At 44.1% G+C, this 20753-nt stretch overlaps 1 protein-coding gene across 4 annotated transcripts in view; it reads left to right on the forward strand.

Moving 5' to 3' along the window:
* The window catches only part of MAP1A (microtubule associated protein 1A), a 71191-nt gene that overhangs the window by 34466 nt on the left and 15972 nt on the right, over positions 1-20753 (forward strand). For 3 of the 4 annotated variants that reach the window (XM_068957825.1, XM_068957829.1, XM_068957826.1), the window contains 2 exons: positions 18690-18772; positions 19440-19580. In XM_068957825.1, coding sequence (XP_068813926.1) covers positions 18690-18772; positions 19440-19580 — 224 coding nt within the window. Of the gene's footprint in view, positions 1-11251; positions 11295-18689; positions 18773-19439; positions 19581-20753 lie in introns of those variants that run through there. The other variant, XM_068957828.1, reaches the window with a different exon arrangement.

Below are 20753 nucleotides of genomic sequence, written 5' to 3' on the forward strand. Positions count from 1 at the left end.
TTTCACTTGCTGTAGCTGACCTTTTATTTCACTAGGATCCCATCAGCTCACCTCTGCCATTCTCTGCTGAGCTCTGGCGCAGAGTTTCTTAAATAATTAAGTAGGAAGCTAGAAGAAAAAGGCCATTAGTATCTCTATTTTGAATGTTGCCTAAGGAATGTCAATATGTCCTAAGGCACGCATGGTACTAATATCTTGGAGGAAAAGTGGGCAAGAAGCCAGTGATTTACTTCTGATTGGCTAGATTTATGTTCCAAAAAGCCTCTTAAAATGGCCTAAGAGGGGTGAGTTGCAGTACTTGGACAAAAATGGAAATACTGCCCAGGCCTTATAAGAAAGAAATTGCTTCAAACAAATATGATTCCTTTCCTTGGTGGGAAAACACCCACCTGTTGCCATTGTGGCAAATGTCTTGTTCCAGATTTCAGGGCTAAAGACTCCTTTAAGTAGCAGAGCTGGACAACTTCTGATTTCTTACTTTTAATAAGCATATGCATCACTGGATATATATTTTTACAACAAGAATATAGCAGCGCTTCAGGAAAACTGTGCATTTCTCCCAGTTGTGAAGTATTACTTATCCTGACTTACTTGGAGGAACAGCTCATGATCTGTCCTGTTTCCTTCTCTGATTTTTTGGGGTTTTTTTTGGACAACTGATGCAATATGAAATGCTGCAGCTGATCTCATGATTAAGCAAGCTGTGGAGAAAGGTGGAGGGGATTTAGGTGGAGAAAACTGGGAGGGGATGACCGTCAAAAATAAGGAATTATTCCGAGATTTCTTCCCGTTTGCTGATTTCAATGCCAAATTTCTGGCAAGAGCCTCTTCAGAGCTTTCTACAGCCTAATATTGATACATCTGATTTCTAGCATCTATTTAGACTCCTCACACCTGCTTCCCACTCCCTACTGTTGATAGTCTTATTCTTACTAGCTTTTCATCTCTCCCATCTGCTTATTTTGAAGATGACCTGCTGAATGTCATCTGCATTTAAGATATGGCTATTAAATCAGCTGTGGACAGTATGTGGCAGGGTGGGAAAGCATAGAATGGCTGTATTCTGTCAGCCCTTAGAAAAAAACAGCTGTCTTCTGCCAACATCTTTCCTTGCTGATGTATTTTGACTTTGCACTCTTGGATTTAATTGCCACTTGATAACTTCTCTGCATGGTCTGGATTCCTGGGATTTGATTTACAGTGTGAAGTACAGTGACAATGAATGGGATGTAGGAAGTTATTTAAAAGTGCACAGCTTCAAGGCCACCTGTTCTTTCTGCTAGCAAATGCAGGCCTTGTCTGTTCAGCATTGAAAAGAGAGGCATTTGGGAAGAGCTGAATTGTTATTCCTATCAGAGTAGGGACATCATCTTCTTTCAGTGTTGGTAAAGAGGATGAACAAATGCTCCCTGGATGAGGAGAGGCTTGGTTTCCATATGGTCAGATGAACGGTCTGCATCCTCTATATGGCAAGGTCCTGATATCTCTGCAGCCTAGACTACCTTATGCATCCATTTCTCTGAGTTGCTGCAAGCCTAAAACAACTGGAAAAATTAGATGTTTGCAACATATAAAAATAGTTATTTTAACTGCAATTAGCAATTGAATCCAAGGCCAGGGAAAGCTTGTTTGAAATAAAATGCAATAGAACAAGAACCAGGTCAAGGGGAGTGATCCTTCCCCTCTACTCAGCCCTGGTGAGGCCACACCTGGAGTACTATGTCCAGTTCCAGGCTCCCCAGTGCAAGAGAGACACAGAGCTACTGGAGCGAGTCCCGCAAACGGCAATGAAGATGATTAGGGGACTGGAGCATCTCTCATCTGAGGAAAGGCGGGGAGAGCTGGGACACTTCAGCCTGGAGAAGAGAAGAGAAGAGAAGAGAGGAGAAGAGAAGAGAAGAGAAGAGAAGACTGGAGGCGTGGGGGGAGTCAAATCAATGAATTTAAATATCTGAAGGGAGGGTGTAAGGAGGATGGGCCAGACTCTTTTCAGTGGTGCCCAGTGACGAGACAGGAGGCAACGGGCACAAACTGAAACACAGGACGTTCTGTCTGAACAGAAGGAAAAACTTTTTTACTGTGAGGGTGACAGAGCACTAGCACAGGTTGCCCAGAGAGGTTGTGCAGGCTCCTTCCTTGGAGATATTCAAAAGCTGTCTGGACAGGGTCCTGGGCAACCTGCTCTAGGTGACTCTGCTTGAGCAGGGGGACTGGACTAGATAATCTCCAGAGATTCCTTCCAACCTCAACCGTTCTGTGTTTTTGATTCGTGTGAATGACCTGAGACTGTTTCACAGCAAAGGATTCGGGACTAGCTTGAGTAAGCAGAGCTGCTGAAGGGAATGGAATCTCTCCTGACTGATTCTGCACTTGGCAAACTAGAAGGGCTTATCTTATCCGTTAATGTAGCTCAGCTTCCAGTTGTGTAACTTCCAGTTGAGGGGCATTTCATAAACAATTAAGAACAGTAACTTCTGAAATAGATAGAGCTGTTTCCAAAGTGAACATCTGTCTGTGCCTTCAATTAGTGGTTCTGAAATGGCTGAGCTATCAAATTGCTCTTTAGCATAAAAGTGAGACAGTATGTGCAATTAGAATGCAATAAGATGGTTGCTATGGTAGACACAATATAATAACAGAAGTTGCCTGAGAGAGGAGCTGTAGATGGCACGAAGGTATTAAAAGGGAGAGAGAAAATAAGACAAAGGCAAATGGTCAGAGGAAGTATCTCCTGGGATGTGGCAAGTGCCCACTACCTCCCATACCATTTGATCTCCTGCTCTTATCCTGCTGCTGCTTCACCTTCTTAGTATTACCCCAGGAGGCAGTCAGTCATTTTGCACAGCCTATTCTCACCATAAAGCACGGTTAATTCTCCTGACAAGCAGTAACAGTATGGTGAGGTAAGTTCTTAAACATCTCCAGCTAGATTCACAAAAGGAAACCTGAATGTGCTCTCAAACACCTCATTCCGCTCCATCTTGACAGACTCAACAATGGTTCTTCTGGAAAGTAGGCTCCTTTTTTCTTCATCCCAGACCATTCTGTGCCCCTCCTGTTTTATGTTGGTGTCCACACCACATGCTAATCTTTTTGGCATTAATTCATTTCATCTGTTGTTCTTTCCCATACTCTTTAAAATCTGTTGCTTTCTGGTCCCCCAGCTAGTCTTCTTTTGACCCTAATGAGTGCTTACTGCTGTGTTTCTCCCTCCTCTGTCCTGTCTAGTGTTGTTCTTAATTAGTTTCTCTCTTTGACTTTGCCCCTGTTGAGAAACTTCTCTCCTCTTTGGAGTTTTCTTGCTGATCCTAGTTTGTTTTTGTGGCTTTTGACACCAAGGTGTCTCTCTATTCATCCTCTCCAGTCTCTGTAGCTTTTCAAACACTTCTAGTTTTGTCCCTGCCTCTGATCTGTTCTAAAGTTTGCACTTGTTCTGTCCCAAATCAGTTGCTCTCTTCTTCCTTGACCTCGGGATTTCACTGCTCCTTTTACACTGAGAATGTTAAGTTGTACAGGTGTTGCTTGGAGCAAATCTGTGACCAGTTCTCCAGTTTGCTTTCCTAAAGATAACTGGGTAGACACTCTTTGAAAACCTCTATCTGAAGCCTCTGAAAGAGTCCAGAATGTGTCACCAGCTCTGCTCTGGCTCACCTGATGCTCTGGCATGTGTTGCATCCTTCTCCACTCATTCCTGTGCCCGTCTGTACTGCCAAGTCTCACTTCAGGGTTGGATGCACTGTCTGTCATCCTTTTCTCCATGCACAGATTGTACCTCTGTAGCCTCACATCAGGAAACCCTTGAACTCTAAGGGGCTTTAGCGCATGTGTTATTTATTGTACTGCTGAGTGAGTCTGTCTGCACAGTGCAAGGAAGGTGCGACTGCAGCACAGGTAGGCGAACCTGCTCTTCTTCCCTCTACCCAGCTTCAGTCTAACTAGTATATGAATAATAGTGGTAAATATACCATACATACTGAAAATTCCCATCAGTCTGCCTGCAATGTTAACCAAAGCTAAAACTGATACTAGGAGGTTTCCTTAGCTGTTACCGATGTTAACAGACTAAAACCAACGTGGGTATGCTTTCAGTTCTGCACTCCTTGTGGAGTGCTTTGCTTCGTAGAGATAACCAATGTACCTTCGCTCTTGCTCTATACTGCATTATGTTTTCCTGTCCTTTTTACTGTTTATTCTCTTCCTTCAGATGAAGCGTGTCTCTTACTACACATTCAGAGGGCTTTAGTTCAGTGGTGCCACAATTTTAGCTACATAATTCACTATCTGAATATGAAAATATCATGCATAATATCCTAATACGAAAAATCATCAGGTACTACTTCTGGTAGAGACCAGCACATACAATAACACCTCCCTGCTCAAACACCATTGGTTTTCCCTTCCTTTCTAGGTACAGTTAAAAATTCCCTCATTTCATAGCCTGCATGGTTTCATCTGTGATGCTTTTGGTGCTCACTTGCACACTCCCTTCCATTGCTCTACAATGCCAGCACATATCTCTGCCCTAGCCTTTCTTTGCAGGGAGAGAACACTCTTTTACAGTGTCTTGCCTCTAAATGTTCAACTGATTGTACTATTCCTACTAAAAACATGTTTTCCCTTTGCTAGTACCCAGTGATTTTCTTTTTTAAGAAAGTGTGGGGTTTTTTTTAGTGATTTTCTTTTAAGAAAAAAGAAAATCACTAAAAAAATCCTTAAGGAGTACACCTTTAAATTTATCTATAGATAAATAACATAGATACTTATTTATCTATTTCTACAGAGTGTTTGAAAGGACACAAAATAAAGCTTTGTTGTAGACATTCTCAGACAATGAGAAGCAAAGCACTTGTTGGTAGACCACAAAGGACTGCCTAGTGCCAATTCCTCATTATCCCATCATCCTTTGCTGAATCACATTAAAAGATAAAACTACAGCACTTTGCTAATATTTTTTTTATATAAGCAGTTGCTGTAGCCATCACATGCTATGAAAGGAAGTCGTGGGAGTGACTCTGAGACAGCCCCTTTTGGCTGTGATCACCCAGTAAGTGAGTTTGCTGTGTCCTACGCTCTGCTCGTCTCTGGAAGAGGAACAAAGAGCTGGAGCTGCCTGGAACTCTACATCTTTTTAGTTACCTGAATCTAACAGCTGAGCACCAGTTAGCACTGCAGCCTCCAGCCTAGCACTGAAAGCATCTCTTAGTCTTTGCTAAGCAGTTTGCACTAACCACCAGCTGCAATCTTCACCTGGGTAATTCTCCACTTATCTTTCCTGACAGTCTCATCTCATCTGACCCAACACTACTGTTCAAAAGATAGTGATCAATGAGTGGGAAATATCCCATTGTTCTGCTAAATATAATCTCTGGTTAGAGATGGTGTTGGAGTTCCTATCTGAGCTGGAACTGGTGCATAGATTTAGGACTGCACCAAAGCAAAGAAAGAGGCCTGCTCCCCCCCCCCCCCATAACCATAGGGCACTGTCAGTCTGGGGGTGTTCTTTGTGTCCCCTATTGAGATAGTTGTGGCTTACATAATTAATTAATTATTCCTTAGAGCTGTTGGGGGAGGGAGCAAAGACACTCACTATATAGTCTGGTGTTTGGGACACAGATGTATGAAGATCCACTTCACATCTCTGTGCTGGTGAGTGTTTTAATTGTGTATACAGAACAGACTAACTTCAGCCAGAGGGAGTGAGAGCAACTCTGCCCCATCTCTGGCAGGCAGGGAGTCAAATAGAGGTCATCAACCTCCTGATGAATGTGCCAGCAAGCAGGCCACTGTGCCATCTTCTTCTGGGTCCTCTGTCTTCCTCTGAGGAAAACAGTGACTGAATATAGGCCTCCAGCTTTCCACCCAGGCTGCAGGAGAGGAGTCACAGCTGAGAATGTCTCGTCTTAGGGCTGTTAAGTGATGCCGTAGTGTGAGGGCCCAGCTTTCCCCCCTTTTTGTTTGTTTGTTTCCTTGTTTGTTTGTTTGTTGTTTTTCTGGTTGCCTTAGCAGTTGCTCAGCTTGTTGGTATCTGATGATTCCCCTTTAGGGGGTTGGTCTCCCCACTGAGAGTTCGGGCACCTAACTCAGGGCCATGAGATCTGTGAGGTAGCAGGCACCTGGAAGACATCTGCTGCCAGCAGCCAAGCCCCATGCATCCCAGGATAGCTACATGGACATAAAGTTCTTCTGATTTCCTTAATAGTTCTTTAAGGAATGATCAGGTCTGGGATATAAACAGCATGTTGATCGTAGTCACAGATGATAATAAAATGGAAAGTGTTTTGGACAGTCAAGAGGAGTGAAAAAATATAATTCCAAGACCCCAGAGAGCAAAGTAGTCATGGCAAGAAAGAACAAAGAGAGATTCAAACTGGGAAAGTGCAGTGACGCTATCATGTTTTCTCAATCAAAACATATGCTGAATGCAGTACAGCTATTTTTGTCTGAAAAACAAGAAGAGCTGGGAGCCTGGGATTTTGTGTGCCTAAACAAATAGAGTATCCTGAATATTTTCAAAGTTTTTAAGTGAAAAAAAGAAAAGTAAAAGTAACCGATGGATCATTGCAAGTTTAAGGAAAAAAAATTAATTGCTTTAATCAATAATTTTAGCTGATATTTCATTCTAAAAAATATATTCTGTTGCACTTGAAGGAAAAAAAACCCAATATTTTGCTTTGAAACTAAAAGAAATGTTTTTAAGAACATTAAAATAGCTATTTTACTGCTGCAGCCAATATAAGCATTACGTCAGCTTTGTAATCTAACTTACTCTCTGGAAACCAGTATTGACTGTGGGTCCTCTCTCTTTAGAGTGTGGGGAATTGACTAAGCTCCTTTCTTTGTGTCTGGGTGATCCAGTTTGGAAGCGGGATGTAACTCAGAATATGAAGGTAGTTATCTACTATATGGCTGAGTTCCCAGAAGTACATTACAGCCTGTTTCCTTCAGCTGTGGCAGGGGCTGATGCTAGCGCTCTCCAGACTCCCATTTGTCCTCTAAAGGTCAAACCAGAGTGAGATATTGCTGTTTGCTTTCCATGCTGTGTCTGTGGCAGTGGCAGTTACTGCTGCTTGCACTGGGCCAGGCCCCATCACATAGATGCTCTGCTTACAGCAGCTGACTCCCTCTGCCAAAAAAAGGAAATGACAGCTTTGCTTAAAATAGAATTTGTCTGCCCAGAATCTTTCCTTTCTGGAACCCCCCCACACACTGCGCAGAATCTCTTCTGCGCACTCCTCTGGGGAGGGGTTTCCTTTTCAGTTTAATGAAGTTATTTCTCTTGGATGCTTTGGACACACAGAGAGCAGGTTGGCCTTGTGCAAACTTTGCCCATGCTGCTCTGTCAGCACATCTCAGTTTATATTGCCAATGCTGTAGCAGCCCACAGATCCACCCTTCTGCTCTCAGCTATTAAAGCATCTCATAAGGGTTGATATAACCCCTCACCCTTTATGACAGGTCAGGGCTGTTTCCCCTGAGTGCAGCAAGGGTGCCCAGGCACAGGGAAGCTAAAAGGCTTTCTTGAGATACACAGCAAGTCTGTAAATGAGGAGGGGTTGAACTGTGAATCCCCAGTTCCTAATTTGTGTACTGTCTGCCAAAGCAATCTTTGTGTTTATTTTTTAAATCCTGAGCCCTTCTGACTAGTACGAAGCGGCTCCAAATCTCTATCGGCCAGGGCTGGTTCTACTAGCTACACGTTGTTCAGTTGGCATGCTAGAGAGCAGCAGCTTCAGCAGCTGCGTGCCCTTCAGGTGCTGGGTTTAGCACATTGCTTTCAGCAGCAGCACACTCCTCTCCCTCATTGCTAAACAGCAGAGGGCTTCCTTGCATTTGTAGAGGGATGGGTCCATATTGCAGTAAAAGATAGGAAAGTGTTTTTGCACATAGGGGATAAGACGCAGGACCTTGCTCGGCGTTCTAGGCAGGACCTTTCTTCTGGTCTTTATAATCTCTCTCCCAGGGAGTTGTGGCTTGGTGTACTCATTACAGTGCTGGAGTGTTTGCCAATGAATGTGTTGTTTTTTCTTCTCTGAATGGACCCTATTTGGGGCTGGAGCCTTTTTCGCCTATTGGCACCAAAGGAGCTGCAGTTGGAGATTTTACAGCTTCTGAATGAAAGAATCAGTTACCATCTCCGCATTGTGATGTCATTTCAGAATGAAGGAAATGGTAGCTCTTCAGCTTGCACTAGCTCATGTTAGTTATGCAAATATATGCACTCCGAGCACCCTTCTGCATGCGTTGACTGTCCTCAAAGGTGGACTTTTTTCAACAGAGCATCAGGAACTCCATGTAATGCAAGGAGCACCAAAGTTTAGGAAAAAGGGACTGAGCCTTAGAGAGATCTAGGACCTTTGCGTAAGAAGAGTCTTTTCAGAAGTGGCAGCCTGAGGAGTGATGTTGATAACATCAGATAAGATATCAGGAAAGAAGGAGGGATCATTTTTTAATTACTGTAGCTTTTGTGCCCTGGTCACATGTCCAGCTTGTGAAATTTTGGTGTTTTGTATCAATATACTATTGGTGTTTGCTTAACAGGTAGAACTAAACCTAATAAGCCCAAATAATCTTAGAGACAGAGGAAGCAAAGGGTGTGGGAAGGAGACAGGAGGTAAAGAGGACGAACAAATGCTCCCTGGATGAGGAGAGGCTTGGTTTCCATATGGTCAGATGAACGGTCTGCATCCTCTATATGGCAAGGTCCTGATATCTCTGCAGCCTAGACTACCTTATGCATCCATTTCTCTGAGTTGCTGCAAGCCTAAAACAACTGGAAAAATTAGATGTTTGCAACATATAAAAATAGTTATTTTAACTGCAATTAGCAATTGAATCCAAGGCCAGGGAAAGCTTGTTTGAAATAAAATGCAATAGAACAAGAACCAGGTCAAGGGGAGTGATCCTTCCCCTCTACTCAGCCCTGGTGAGGCCACACCTGGAGTACTATGTCCAGTTCCAGGCTCCCCAGTGCAAGAGAGACACAGAGCTACTGGAGCGAGTCCCGCAAACGGCAATGAAGATGATTAGGGGACTGGAGCATCTCTCATCTGAGGAAAGGCGGGGAGAGCTGGGACACTTCAGCCTGGAGAAGAGAAGAGAAGAGAAGAGAGGAGAAGAGAAGAGAAGAGAAGAGAAGACTGGAGGCGTGGGGGGAGTCAAATCAATGAATTTAAATATCTGAAGGGAGGGTGTAAGGAGGATGGGCCAGACTCTTTTCAGTGGTGCCCAGTGACGAGACAGGAGGCAACGGGCACAAACTGAAACACAGGACGTTCTGTCTGAACAGAAGGAAAAACTTTTTTACTGTGAGGGTGACAGAGCACTAGCACAGGTTGCCCAGAGAGGTTGTGCAGGCTCCTTCCTTGGAGATATTCAAAAGCTGTCTGGACAGGGTCCTGGGCAACCTGCTCTAGGTGACTCTGCTTGAGCAGGGGGACTGGACTAGATAATCTCCAGAGATTCCTTCCAACCTCAACCGTTCTGTGGTTCTGTGAAATCTCCCCTGCCTTTTCTTTCTGAAAAGGCAAGATGAAAACATACTCTAGAATTATAGAACAATTTAGATCGAAAGGGGTCTCTGGAGGTTATCTGGTCCAAAGATAACTGGATCAACTTCAGAGTCAGAGCCAACTTTAAAACAAGATCAGTGTCATATCCAGTTGAATTTTGAGTATTGTCAGGTATGGAGATCCCACACCCTCTTGAGGCCCCTGTTCCAGTGTTTGACTCCCCTCCCTGTGAAACTTCTTTCCCTAACATTGAAATGGAATTGCCCACATTCCAGCTTGTACCTGTTGCCTCTCATCCTATCCCTGTTTACTTCTGAGAAGACTATGGCACTATTTTCTGTATACACTCCAATTAGGTAGCTGAAGATAGCAGTAAGTTTCCCCCATCTGCCCAGTGAACACACACATTTCTCTCAGCCTTTGCATGTATGTCATGTGCTCCAGCCCCTCTCATCATCTCTGTGGCCTCTGCTGGACTCACTCCATTTGGATGCCTTTTTTTTTGACTTGGGAGGCCAAAACATGTCCCTTATAACACAGTGCTGAAATGGAAGCACAGTGTTGGGCAAGAACTGATAAACTGGCTGCTGATGAATTCAGGCTAGAAACAGGAGCAAGCTACGAACTGGAAATCGGCATGGCAAGGTTATAGGACCGTGCAATGCAATATAGGCAAGAGCATCTCCCTTTCAGAATTAACTTCTATTTCTCACTTTCACTCAGAGTGGTGTATTGTGATTCAGCGTACCGTAATTAAGACAAAATGAAGGTGGGCTTAATTATATGTATTCATTAAAGTTTTGTGCACCAGTCAAAGCAATCATAACTGAATTCGGCACAGTCTCCCTAGAAAGGTGCCTTTTTCATGCTCTGGGCTAGGTGACCATATTTTCCAAAGATGAGGTCCTGGGTCCCACTGCCCTGTCTCTGGTTTCAGCATGATGAGTTCTAATCATGGTTGTTCTAGTTTTGATCAACAAAATAGGACCTCTGAGGTCTGATGGGTTGAAAGATCAAAGCAAATGACAAGCTACAGCTTTTGCAGCTGTACTTGCCAGCCCTTCAGATCAGCTGAGAATTTATTATTCAACTATGTTTTTTTTAGGCACCACTCCATTAGAGTGACAAAACCTGCTATATACAAGGATCTATATTGATAGCATGACCTCCTTTTTTGCCTCCAGGAGCATCTCCCTGCTTCCAGGATCATCTTGTTCTTGGGCATTCTATTTGTTACGTAGTGATCCTAGAGCATTGTCCTTTGTTTTAGTTTGCATTGGCCTCCCTGCGTAGTCCTCTTTGCTTGATTGCTAATCACCAAAAATACAATGTCTGGTCCTTCACTGTCTTGTCCTCAATCTCTTTTCATATATAGACAGCCCTGGATGATTAAGTCACACCAGCTCCAAAATCTCTATGGCTTTGCTGATCACTTGCTTTCCTCCACCAAAAAGAAATTACTTCTTGGCCCGATGGGCAACATAAGATATACATATTCTCCCTCCACGCTCTCCCCCCACTCCCACCCCCCCCCAAAAAAAAAAAAATGTTAAGACTTCTCCTCCCTCCTCACTCATGACCATGAGCCTGCACAGCCCGAAATGCTGCCTTAGTAATAGCTAGAGAAGCTGTTCGTCACTTCACCTCTGCACCATTATTGTGTAATGCCCCCGTGGTCAGTTACAGCTGACTTCCATTCAAGAGGTGGCTGTCCTGTAGAAAAAGAGCTCTGTGTGTGTCCTCTGTGATCTTTCAGGATGAAGGTGATATCACTTCTGCACAATGGTAAGTAATGTGATCTATATGGAGAAGGCGAATGCTGCACTCTCTCCTGAACCTGCATGAATGAGATGCATTTATATATAAAATCTTTACATAGGATATGCAGCACTGTGTATGCGTAAAAAAGCAATGAATGCCATGAGTCAAAAACTAGCTAAAAGACAGAAAACAAATTAGAAATACATCTTTAAATTTAAGGGTTGAGAGGTGGAAAAACAAGGACTTTAGGACTTCCTCCTAAATATAAAGTTGACCAATAAAGTAATGACCAGGAAAGGGTTGGAATGAACATGGAGGTGGCTAAATTTGTAGCTGACTCAGTTACTTATATCCAGAAATGGCTGTGAGGAATTTATGCAACTAAATTGAGCAGTCATGATAATGTCACATTTAATCCATTGTCAAAAAAAGCAAAATCAAGCACACTGGTAAATATCTTGCAGTCTCCTTGTAATTCAACTAACTGCATCATGGCAGGATGAAATTTGGATGTCACTGTAGACCACCAGTTTAACATCTTTATTTGATGCAGAGCTAGTGTCAATTTATGTTATGATGTGTAAAGAGTAGGATAGGGAATAGTATAGAAAATATAAGAATGCCACCCTGTGAATCTTCTGTCTCCATCTTGCCTTGTATACTTGCACTTTTGCTCATCCTAAGGGCTATAGCAGAAGTAGAAGAGTTTCAGAGATGATTAGTGACAGTAGCAATGAGGGACTAGAGAAATTGTTCTCTTAAGGATAAGATTGAAAAGACTCGAGTTTTTCTGCCTTGACAGGGACGTAATGGATAGGAGCGTTCTTGGAAGTGCACAGGCATTATGATGACTGCATTAACCAGAATGTGCATAAAAACACAAAGTGAAGATTCATATGAAATGAGGATTTCAACACTAATTAAATTTACTCCCACAATAAATGGAGGAGAAGAGATTTCATTTAATGCATGCAGCTTGTGAGCAGAATTGGAGAAGGCTGGCCAGGGCCAGGGATATATGTTCAGAATGCATCTGGAGACCTATAGTCAGAGTGCTATGGTCAGATCCACGTTCCGAGCAATTCAAGACTGTGAATTTCATGGGCCTGAGAAGGCTATTCCTTGTACTATAATTTTAACTAAGGGATTTTTCCATTCACAGTGAAACTGTCACACACGCATTTCACCATGGTAGGGGTCCAGTAAGGACATACATCTGATAACAGTCCAAACAGTGAGCTTTCAATCACTGTGTGCACATTGTTGGTCACACCACTAATTATTTCTGTTGCAAGTAATTTTCGTCAGTAAGCGGAAGGACACCCCGGTCTGTGTGTTTAGGTCCTTTGTCTGGGCAGCTGCTTCTGCAGGCCTGTATAGAGGGAGCAACCAGCAAGGAGGTCCTTTAGGCTGTTGAACACTTGAATTCAAAGAGACTTTGGGATGATTGGCATTCCCTTAGCTGCCATGTCTGCAGCCATTTGCTTGTAGATCAGAAAGGAATTTAGGAAGAAAAGGTTGTGGCTATGCCACACATTCTGTACTGCCAGGCTTAGTTCCTAGTGTTGTGTCCCTGTACGGATTTGCTACCTTCCTGGCCTGTTCTCTTGCTGTTGGCTCATGCCGGCCGTGGTCTGCCGTGGTCCTATCCCTAAGCAGCCAGAGCACGCAGCGCCCTGTAGGCACCAGCCTGTCAGCTGACTAGTGATAGCAGCAGGGAGAGATCTGCTTCTGGCAGCCTGATTTTCAGAGTTGTCGATTTCAAGTTTCTGTGTGTGTGTGTGTGTGTGTGTGTGTGTGTGGATACTGGGATGCTAGTAGTTTTTCCTGAACTCCCTGAGGAATGAAAAAATGAAAACTCTCTCACAGTCTAATGAAATCCCCACAAGATGCTGGGTACGTTTTATTGCACCAAAGAACGGCATATATGCCTTTCTCCTATTTGCCTTTCTCATTGAGAGATGATAGAAAGATTTTGCAGAAAACTGGACAGAGTGATTCTGCCTGGCTTGCCGTTCTGGATTCTGATAGCATTGCAAGCGGTTGCTGCTTTCCTGAGCCTGGACCCAGGCAACAGCTTTGTGTCTTCGCTGACAATGTAGTTACTAGATTGTTCAGAGACAGCTCTTTCTTTCTCTGCATTTGTGGAATGGCAGAGAGTCCTTTCTTTCTACGTAAATGTAGTCAGCCACAGGAATGGCTTTTCCCTTTCCTAGTCACCTGAGATCTTTGTTTTGGCTGGATGGATATGGAGAGATCTTGTCCTTCTCCTTGGCCTATCAGGTGCTTGGGGACAAGTTTGGGATTTCTTATCATTCAGCACAAATCTCTTTAACAATAAGTGTTCACTGCTCACTCAGGGCCCACTCTCTGTGAGTCATGGTCCTCTGGGCTTGTGAAGGCTCCTCCTGAGTCTCTGTTGACTGTTCCTCTTTGCATCTTCATGAAAGTATAGCAAGAAGCTGTCAAAGGACCTTGAGAGATCACTGTAGCTTCATATGCATGCCGATCAGCTCAGCCCGGACCACTCCTGCTAGTGTTTGTCTAGCTTGCTGAGAGGCCTACAATGACAGCAAGGCCCACCCTGCCAGGCAGCTGGTCCCAGTGCTTCACTATCCTTTGCATTAATCCAGTTTTGCTAATATCGAACTTACATCTCCCTTGCTGCATTTTAATCTGATTCTTTCTGTTCTTTTCATTGCTGGCATTGAGAACAAATAATTCTTTTCCTCAGAATGCTGCTTCACAACCACTGTGCTTCTACTTTAAGCTGATCCTTCTAAACGTCTCAAGTTTGCTTATGAGTGCCATGTAGGCCAGTGTCAGGAGCCTGTCTGATATAAAAATATGACATCTACTCCTTTCCCATCTGCATTATCTGCTGCTGTCTTATTAAAGTTTGCTTGTGACCATTGCCATCCATGAAGAGTTTCAAAACTACATAATTAATGGCAGATTCTCATGCAGCCCAGTCTGTAAGGAGAAAGTCATTCTCAAAAATCAAATTCTTGCCTATGCTAACTGTGGAATTTCATTTAAACGGTCTATTGTTTCTTTGACTTTTTCTTTCTTCCTGTCATGGAGTAATTGTGTCTGTTATGGTGATTACTGGGAGTTTTGTAGAATTTAAGGCAAAAAAATGACAGTCTATTGGTTGCATGTTTGGCTGCATCCTGAAGGCCGTAATAAATTTCATCCAGAGGTTCCTGATTAAAACCTTTGCACTGGGCTGATCATGAGCTGATTCTCCATGAAGCGATCTGTGGAGTTAGTGATTCCAGTGGGGAGGGACTTCATTAGCCTTCTCGACAGGACAATTCTCTTGAGGAGTCATCTGTCTCAGCGTGGCTGTCTGGTACCTACCAGAATCCTGTGGGGAAGGTGTCAGTCATTCTGAGAGTATGGCTGTAATGGGCTATTAAGGGACAGTGGAAAAATATACCTCAGCTGAGAAAATTGGTATCTCCAGTCCCAGGAGATATTGTTTGCCCTAGAAACTCATCCTAGTTAAAGGCTTGCGTTAGCTTGATATGTTTTCTTTACTGCTTTCTTGTTTCTTTAGAAACTCCTGTAAGACAAGTTAAGCTAATTCTTTGAGGATCCAAAATAAAATAATATCTTTTCTTTTTTTTTAAGGCGTATTGGTATTCTTTCTTTCTTTTTTCCCTCTTTTATCTGTGAAGTAGAGTCTAAACCCCAAGTTCATATGTGCTGAGCAGCTGGAGGAGAACCCCTCACCAGTTTAGTATCAAGGTTGCCGTTCCTGGTGAAATCCTAGGTCAGTCCATTTCCTAAAAGGACCACAGTAATTGATTGAATGTTGCGTGGCCTCACAAAAGAAGCCAGAACATTTTTACTAGATGGAAACTTTCTTTGCTGTGCTGCATCTTTCATTAGCCAGAGCTCTGTCATGAGTTGAGTTTTGCAAGCTTGCTGCCTGCATTCCTGCCTCAGACCTGCAGGAACATTCTCTGGACATCGAGTCCAAGCCAGATCAGCAAGTTCCCCAGTGGCAGCAATTAGTCAGCCATATTTTTGGGGGGAGTGAGGGGAGAACAACACAGATAACTGAAGCAGGCACTCTCCTCAGCCTTCCTCTTCCCAGTAAATTACTTTGAAAAGCATCCTGTTCTAGATCTTGGGAAGTCGTCTAATGTCAGCACTGAGAAACCATTATGGTCCTGAAGTCAAATGAAATATCACCTTCTTGGCTGTCCTAGCAGCATCTGCCACGTGAGACTTTGCTGTGCAAGTTGATAAAAAACAGCTGGGCTGAAGGAAAGGTGCTGCAGTGACAGAAGGCACCATTTACATAGTAGTGCTGCAGAGCTGGAGAGTTACCGCCAACCCCCCCCCCACCCCCTCCTCTCCCTTTTACAGTTCTTAAAGGAACTGATTGCTTCTTTCTCCAGCCTTAGATGTGCTGCTGATAGCTGCACGCCAGTGCCAGGCCAGTGCCAGCCTTGTGCAGTCGGCACAGCCCAGCATTTGCTCTGTCATATACAAAGGCGCTGCTGTCACTGAGCTGGGCCAGTGCCAGGAGAAGCTGCTATTAAGCTCAGCCTGTGTGTGAGCGGGCTGGGACGGGACCTGCTTCGATGAGGTCAAGAGGCTGGGTGGGGGGTGACCCTGTTGCCTTCTCACTCACTGTGCACGGTTCAGGCTGGAGTTTGTGTGCTGTTCTGATTTCTCTCTGAATTAAGTTGAAGCACAGTTACGGGTTTTGGTGTGGATATGCATGTGACTGGGTGTGCCTGTAAAGGACCTGTCTGCATGGCTGTGCTTCAGTGTCCTTCTGAGAACCAACTGCTTGCTGTCAAAGAATGGAAATCTGCCCAAGCTCTGGAGGTCTGCACTACTTTAGTTCACCAGTCATACCGTCCATCTGCCAGGAACTGCTGGCCCCACAGCTTGGACCCCTCTCTTTCTTGCAAGTATGAAGGGGATGGCTTTTCCATGGTGGTCAGTGGAGTGAGAGGATGCGAGCAGAATGCTAGCCAGCCACACTTTGTTTACCAGTCTCAGCAGTGGCAGTTCAGCTGCTTGGGCTTGAATCACAGAAATGGCAGCGAGCAGCAGTATTTGCATACTTGTTAGTCCTGCAGGCAGGCCATTTTTCCTGTATACTCATCACTGTCTGCCAAGCACAGCCCAGGCTGTAGCCTTCAGACTGGCATTGCCTCTGCAGTGCCTTGGCGCCTGGTGCCTGGAAGGATGCCCACATGCTGAGCGCCGGTGATCACACTCTGTGCCTGAGAGCCCTCCTTTCACGTGGCACTGCTGCTGCCACTGCTGGTGTGGGTTCTGCACATCAAGCTGTATTCTCCAAGTGACATGGGTAACAACTGCCAAAAAGGTCCGTTTGGGATGTACAGCCAGGAAGGTGGCAGAAGTTGAGGCCTGGGGAATGGCATTGTTTGGGTTTTATTTTGTCAGCAGTAGCTCTGACAAAGGGACAGAGGGGAGCAGATTGCTTCTGTTCTGGATGCACGGAGCAGCATGTGAGCAGAGGCACTGGTGTGGGGTAAGTTGTATGAAAATTGCATGACACACATCAATGAGGAAACCAGGTACTCCTTTTGTCAGCTGCTGGGATCCAAGCAATGCCAGGACACTGACACTGCTTTTACAATTACCGTTACATGGAGGATTAATATTTTGTTGCTTCTTTTGGCTGCAGTGCACGCCCCAGAATCCTTCCTGGGCTCCTTCTCATCTGCACCACCTGCCACTTTCCCATACTACTCCCTCTGGGCATGCTTGCAGCATCCCTTGTTTATGCAGGGGCTCTATCCCAGTCCTGTCCCATCCATACGGCACATCCCACACCAAGTGGCAGAAATGCCACTGAGCTAAGTGTAAGCATTTCCTTTGTGCAACCAGTGATATTTTTTGTTTTAATCTGGAGGGACCATTCTTATAAAAATGGAAAGAATACAAGTTCAGAAAGCAGCTAGAGATGCAACGTATACATAGCTCTGCTGAGAGCTTAAAGCCTTTCTTTCTCATTTTGGTCTAAAGAGTAATTTGTGTGAAAATTCACACAAATTCTGGACATAGCTGGCTGTTTTATGCTTAATTACTTGCAGCCAGAGTGAAACATCCCAGCAATCTGAGTTTGGTCCAGGCCTTTCTCTGTTTCTGTTTCTTTTTGGTATTTTCCTTTGAAACACCAATTTCATCAAGCTACTTCAGAAGGACTGAGATCTGCCTAGAAAGAGAGCTGATGGGAGGCTGTGGGCTAGAGAGAGTGGCAAACAACAACATAGTAAGAGAGCAGCAGTTGCCTGAAAGTTGAAGAGTAGAACTAGATATCCATTTTCAGTGAAGACTTATGGTCCTTCAAACTATATGAGGAGTTAAAGCCAATGAAAGATTTAAATCCTATAAACTATATACTCCAGCAATTAACTTCTGAGTGCCTGACTTGTAGACTGGATGTAATGCCCAGTGCTAGGTATTTGCAAAGACCAAAATCCAAAAAGCTAGGTGCTGCTTGCAACGTCAAGGGCAATGCTGCAGGGAGGTCCTGTACATTGTCCTGCTTCAGTATTGTTTGCCACAGGGTTATGCAAAGATGGATCTAGCCCCTCCTTTTGGGAAGGCAGGCTCTCACTGCTGTTCTTTCTCATAACAGAATAGGGTTCAGGCATTGTATCAGTATTTTGTTCCATGTAATATTCATGCCAAGGTGAGCATACAAAATGCATATTTGCACTGACAGGCTCTTGCCTGTTCTTTAGCTCTTCCCTTTAGCTCTTCCCTTTCTGCATAGATACAGAGCAGATTCCTGTTTGGATTCCTGTTTGTAACTATCGCAAGAGGAAGACAGGAAAACAAGCATTCTTAGCATCTAGATAATTCCTATAGCAGCAGGTCACTTCTAAGAGTGTGGGTTTGGATTAAATGGCGAGCTGATTAGGAGAAAAAACTTACTAAGAATGACAAGAGATTCATTATCAGTGCTGCACCATCCTAGTGAAGGGTGAGTCAGCACCCATCAGCTGGCTCATGAAGCCCTACAGTGGCTGAGGCTTGGACAACATCCAGAGATACCTCTTCCTGGTAGCTGCAATGAAGCAAGATACTTCTGTCTGAAGGGGATGGTCTGTCTGTGCCAGTGTGTGTGGGGCACAGCTGCCTGGCACAAGCAGACAGCTTGATATGCCTGGCACTGTGGACTTCAAAACATGTTGGATCTGAGTGGCAAATTATGCTGATCTAGAGCTAGGATTTTTTCCTTGTTACTGGAAAGGGTCCGCTTTGGTCTGTGAGACCCAGGGATTAAATTGGGGCCTGAATGTAAGCTGAAGTCTTGCAACAAAAGCAGTGCAGAAGTAGAATTTTTGAAGTTAAAACATTGGTGGCTACTCTCTTAGCAACTTCTTCCTTCTTGTCTAATCTCTTGCCTCTCCCCAGGCCAAAGAACCCTCCATCACCGGAGCGATACTCTGGAGACAGTAATCCTGGTAAATCCCAATGTGGACAGCATTGCATCTGAGGTAAGGGCCAGATGCCAATGCGTTTTCTCCATATCAGCTCTTCTGCCTGTGTTTGACATGGAGGTCATGGTCATCACAATTTCCACCTTCTGGAGTTTGACCACACTGTCAGTCTGCTGCAGTGTGTGGTGAAGCTGCCAGATGTTCTGGTCTTGCCAGGAAGATCTATGCTGTGCTCTATGGCAGACATGAGAGTTTATGGTTCCTTGTGTGCTAACCCTTTGGGAATCAGCTGTTTCCTGGAAAGGTTGGTGTCTTAGAACTATTTAATCTTAAGAATTTCTCAGGAGCTTGTAGAGCTTCCTAGCAAGCAGGATGGAGGGCTTCTGAACCTTAGGCATTCAAGCTAGGTGAGTGTCTAAATGTGCCAACCTCTGACGTGGTGTAGTAATGCTGGATATTTTTCTCTTACCATTGGCCTACTTTCCTCAATGTGAATTAGGAGGCTGTGACACGGAGCTGTGTCAGGTAGGCAGTAGCGGTGTCTTCCCTTTTCAATAACATACTCTCGTATATATAGAAAACTTATGTATAGAAAACTCACTATTTGTGAATAGTGAGTAAATATTGCCAGGAATAAGTTATGCTTCTGAGTGCTGGTGAGGATTACAGATAACTTTTTGACTTCAAATCAAAGTGGTGACAACATTCTATGTCATCATAACAGGTCCGCTCACTGGTGTGTGATTCATCAGCCCACAAACTACTGATCTTCTGTGGTCAGAGCTCAGACCAGGAAGGAGACTTGATCCTGCAGACAGGCACCTTCACTTACCAGAAATTTGCTGAGATACTTTCAGACCCAGAGGTGAGTGTGAGCAGCAAGCTGGGATGTCCCCTTCTGTTCACTGAATGTGTGACAGAGCCTGCAGTGCAACCTGTGTTGCTCCTTCAGGTGGTGGATCCCCAGAGGGACAGCCTTGAAATCCAGCAAAACAATCACACACCATAAATAACTCATGCTACAGCCTTTAGTTAAACTCCCTGGCTTAAGTTTTCCAAGATGGCAGGGATGGGTGATTCCACCTTTAAGTGTTCAGCTTGAAACATCCTTCCAGACCTGCTCTACAGTGTGTAGAGACTCGGAATTTCTTAGCGCAGGTCTCTTAAAATCTCTGTGGGCTGCAACCAAACAACAGTCAACAGAGGCCATCATCACCCTGGTAAAGGTGGGTATTTCTCTTCATGTCACAGTCTGCTCAGCAAGCATAAACTGTTCACAAGGTTCAGAGTATTTATTAGCTGTACGTGTAGCTATATATAGAGAAAGCCAGAGAGAGAGCTTTGGATTCATTGCATAAAGATGACAAGGGGAGGACAAGGGTAGTTATTTAATCAAAGAATCATAGAATCATTCAGGTTGGAAGGGACCTCGAGAAGTCTGTAGTCCAACCTCCTGCCTAGAGCAGGGTCAGCACTGAATTTAGGCAAGGTAGCTCAAGGCTTTATCCATTGGGTTCTTTAAAACCTCATAGAACAACACCTCTGGACCTCTGCTCCAGTACTAATTATCTTAGCTAGCTGTAGTACAGCTTTCCTCAGAGGCTCTAAGCTCTCTTACTATTGAGGATCATTGCCAACACAGATATGCTACTTCAGTTTTTGTCAAGCCCCACTTCCACTGATCACTATGCACAGATGTTTAGAATACCTGCATCAGATTTGAATATATAGTTGCTGCAGGAATGGCTGGGTGGTTAGTTTGACTGTTACTGTAGTTGTACCAGGAAATCTGAAAGTCTTTATTTATTTTTCTCTGTATTTGCTAATAAAGGCTAATTGTCTCCATTTGTTTCTGGTGCCCATTTATTTGGACACTAGCCAATTAAGGGCTGCCTAAGAGAACACAGTGCAAAGGAGCGTACCTACCTCATTCCAGATACTTTTAAGAAGTTTGAGGTACAATACTCCTTTGCTCAGGAAATGTTCTGAATAGCTCTAAGGAACCGTGGAAACCATATCAACGCTAGCTCTATTTTTT

Source organism: Struthio camelus, chromosome 12 (assembly GCF_040807025.1).
Source record: "Struthio camelus isolate bStrCam1 chromosome 12, bStrCam1.hap1, whole genome shotgun sequence".
Taxonomy (NCBI): domain Eukaryota; kingdom Metazoa; phylum Chordata; class Aves; order Struthioniformes; family Struthionidae; genus Struthio; species Struthio camelus.